This window comes from Orycteropus afer, unplaced genomic scaffold (assembly GCF_000298275.1).
Source record: "Orycteropus afer afer isolate SDZICR_OR568_19922 unplaced genomic scaffold, OryAfe1.0 scaffold00089, whole genome shotgun sequence".
Classification (NCBI taxonomy): domain Eukaryota; kingdom Metazoa; phylum Chordata; class Mammalia; order Tubulidentata; family Orycteropodidae; genus Orycteropus; species Orycteropus afer.
The window spans coordinates 5,148,445-5,150,460 of record NW_006921676.1 but is presented as its reverse complement, the minus strand read 5'-3'; the positions used below and the strand labels follow the sequence as shown (position 1 = coordinate 5,150,460).

Below are 2,016 nucleotides of genomic sequence, written 5' to 3'. Positions count from 1 at the left end.
TCATGCAAATTCTTCTGCTAGTTGGGGTTTAGTCCAAATCTGCATCCTTTCCTTCAAGGCTCAGGGGTCTAAGATTATCTTCTGTGTCTGTATTTATTGGTTTCCCTTTTCTTTGTTGAAGAGGGTCTGTGCAATCCTTCTGCCTAGTCCGCCATCTTGCCCCGCCTTTAAATTGCTGTTTTGTAGACACAAAACTTCATGTACAGTAATTTCCATTGAATGTTATTTTAATGGAAACCTTTAGCGCTCTCCCTTAATCTAAACTCTGCTTTTTTATTTCTTTTCTTAATTCTTAAATAAAGACTTTTCTTCTTGCTCATTTCAGTATTCTTTAATCCAGAAAATGTCATCATGGAGTTGGCAAGAATCATTAATAGGATTGCTCCATCTTTGATCCCCTTGACTCTCCCCCTCTTTTATTCTGACCCACCCCCACTTTGAGAGCTGCATTCCCTGGTTGTTATACTTAGCATATTAAAATCCTCCATGCCCACATGACAGTTTTAATATTTGGTTACACGAACCTACTTTCTATAAATTTGGGCTGAATAAATGATAAACTTTCTATTGATACACTGAAATACTACTAAACATTCCAAATTAAATAATTTTCTCATTGTATCTGGTAAATGTGAGCAACATAAGATAAGTGTTAATATTAAAATAGACTAAAAATAATTACTGAAGAATGGAATTATGTGTAACAGAGTTCTGAGACCTAGCCCAAGGATGCGTAATGTAAGGAATTCATTATAAATCAACATGACGTGAATCAGAATCAACTTGGTGGCAACAACAACATGACTTAGCGGGTCCTATAGTGTAGACCCTATAAGACCCCAGAGCTAATTTACCACAACTGCAAGTCTGGACAAAAATGTAGTCTGATTTTGTTGGCCCTCTGTTAACTTACTATCCATTTAGAGCCAATGATAGCTTTACATCAGTTGTCAAATATCAGTTCCAATTCAAAGGAATATGCCCTCTTATTTTTGGCTAGGGTGTAATGCATCATCAAGAGATCATGATTTTGCCCTTTTGATTTGCAGGTTTACCTCCTTATATTAAGTGTGACTACTCTTAGTCTTTTACTTGCTCCAGTATTGTGGAAAGCTGCAATTATGAAATGTGTACCAAGACCAGAAAGACGATCAAGTATCTGACAGCAGATTCAATAGCACCAAAATAATAAACAACTTTGAAAACAAGAAGGAAAATAAAGCAAGCCTCTACATAAAAAAGAAGAAATCCAGACAGTTGTGTAAATTATACATTCCTATAGCCTTATACATTGGGAAGAAAATAACACTATAGTAAAGGGTTGATGTCTTCATATTTGCCCAACTTTTACATAATATCCTTTATCATATTCTAGAATATTCCAGAGTGATTTATGTGGAGTCAGTTGATTATGCACAGTAGAAATGTAACATTGCATTTTTTAAATCGCCTTGACTACTTTGCCTGGATGTGCCTTTTTTTCTGAAATTAATGTTAACTTTTTATGGTTTATTCTTATTTCATGATTTTTGGTAAGAAAGGAAAAATAGAAAGCTTTTTAATTTATTGTACAACTTTAGAGTTGTAATGTTTGTCAAATATTTGTTATTAAGCATTTCTGTGATGTGAAAATTTAATTCTGGCAATGAGTTTGGAAGCTTACTTTTAATCCTTAAAGCCTATGTTTTCTAAAATGAGATGAGTATCTTATAGATGTCTATTTGCTTTTTATTATAACAATTTTAAATAAACAGTTTCATGTTGATTTTTATTAAGTATATCATTCTTTTTCAATACTTAGCTTTAGATGACAAGAATATGCATTCTTTTAATAAAGACAAGTTATAATCAGGGTATAATTGAAATTTATTGAAAATCTGGGTTGTTTTAAATCAAGTTTTTGTCTTGTGCTAATCTTTGCATGAAATATCAACCAATTATTTTTATTAAAATAATCTTTATACTAACCATATTATTCTCCAAGAAACCAAATTAATGTATTGTTTTTGAAAAAAA

The 2,016-nt window shown here is 32.0% G+C and overlaps 1 protein-coding gene across 1 annotated transcript in view; it reads left to right on the top strand.

The window, feature by feature from the left end:
* The window catches only part of TMCO3 (transmembrane and coiled-coil domains 3), a 119,562-nt gene extending 118,399 nt beyond the window's left edge, over positions 1–1,163 (top strand). The window contains exon 12 of the mRNA XM_007942380.1: positions 1,050–1,163. Within this exon, the coding sequence (XP_007940571.1) occupies positions 1,050–1,163 (114 nt within the window). The remainder of the gene's footprint in view (positions 1–1,049) is intronic.
* Positions 1,164–2,016: the final 853 nt, after the last annotated feature.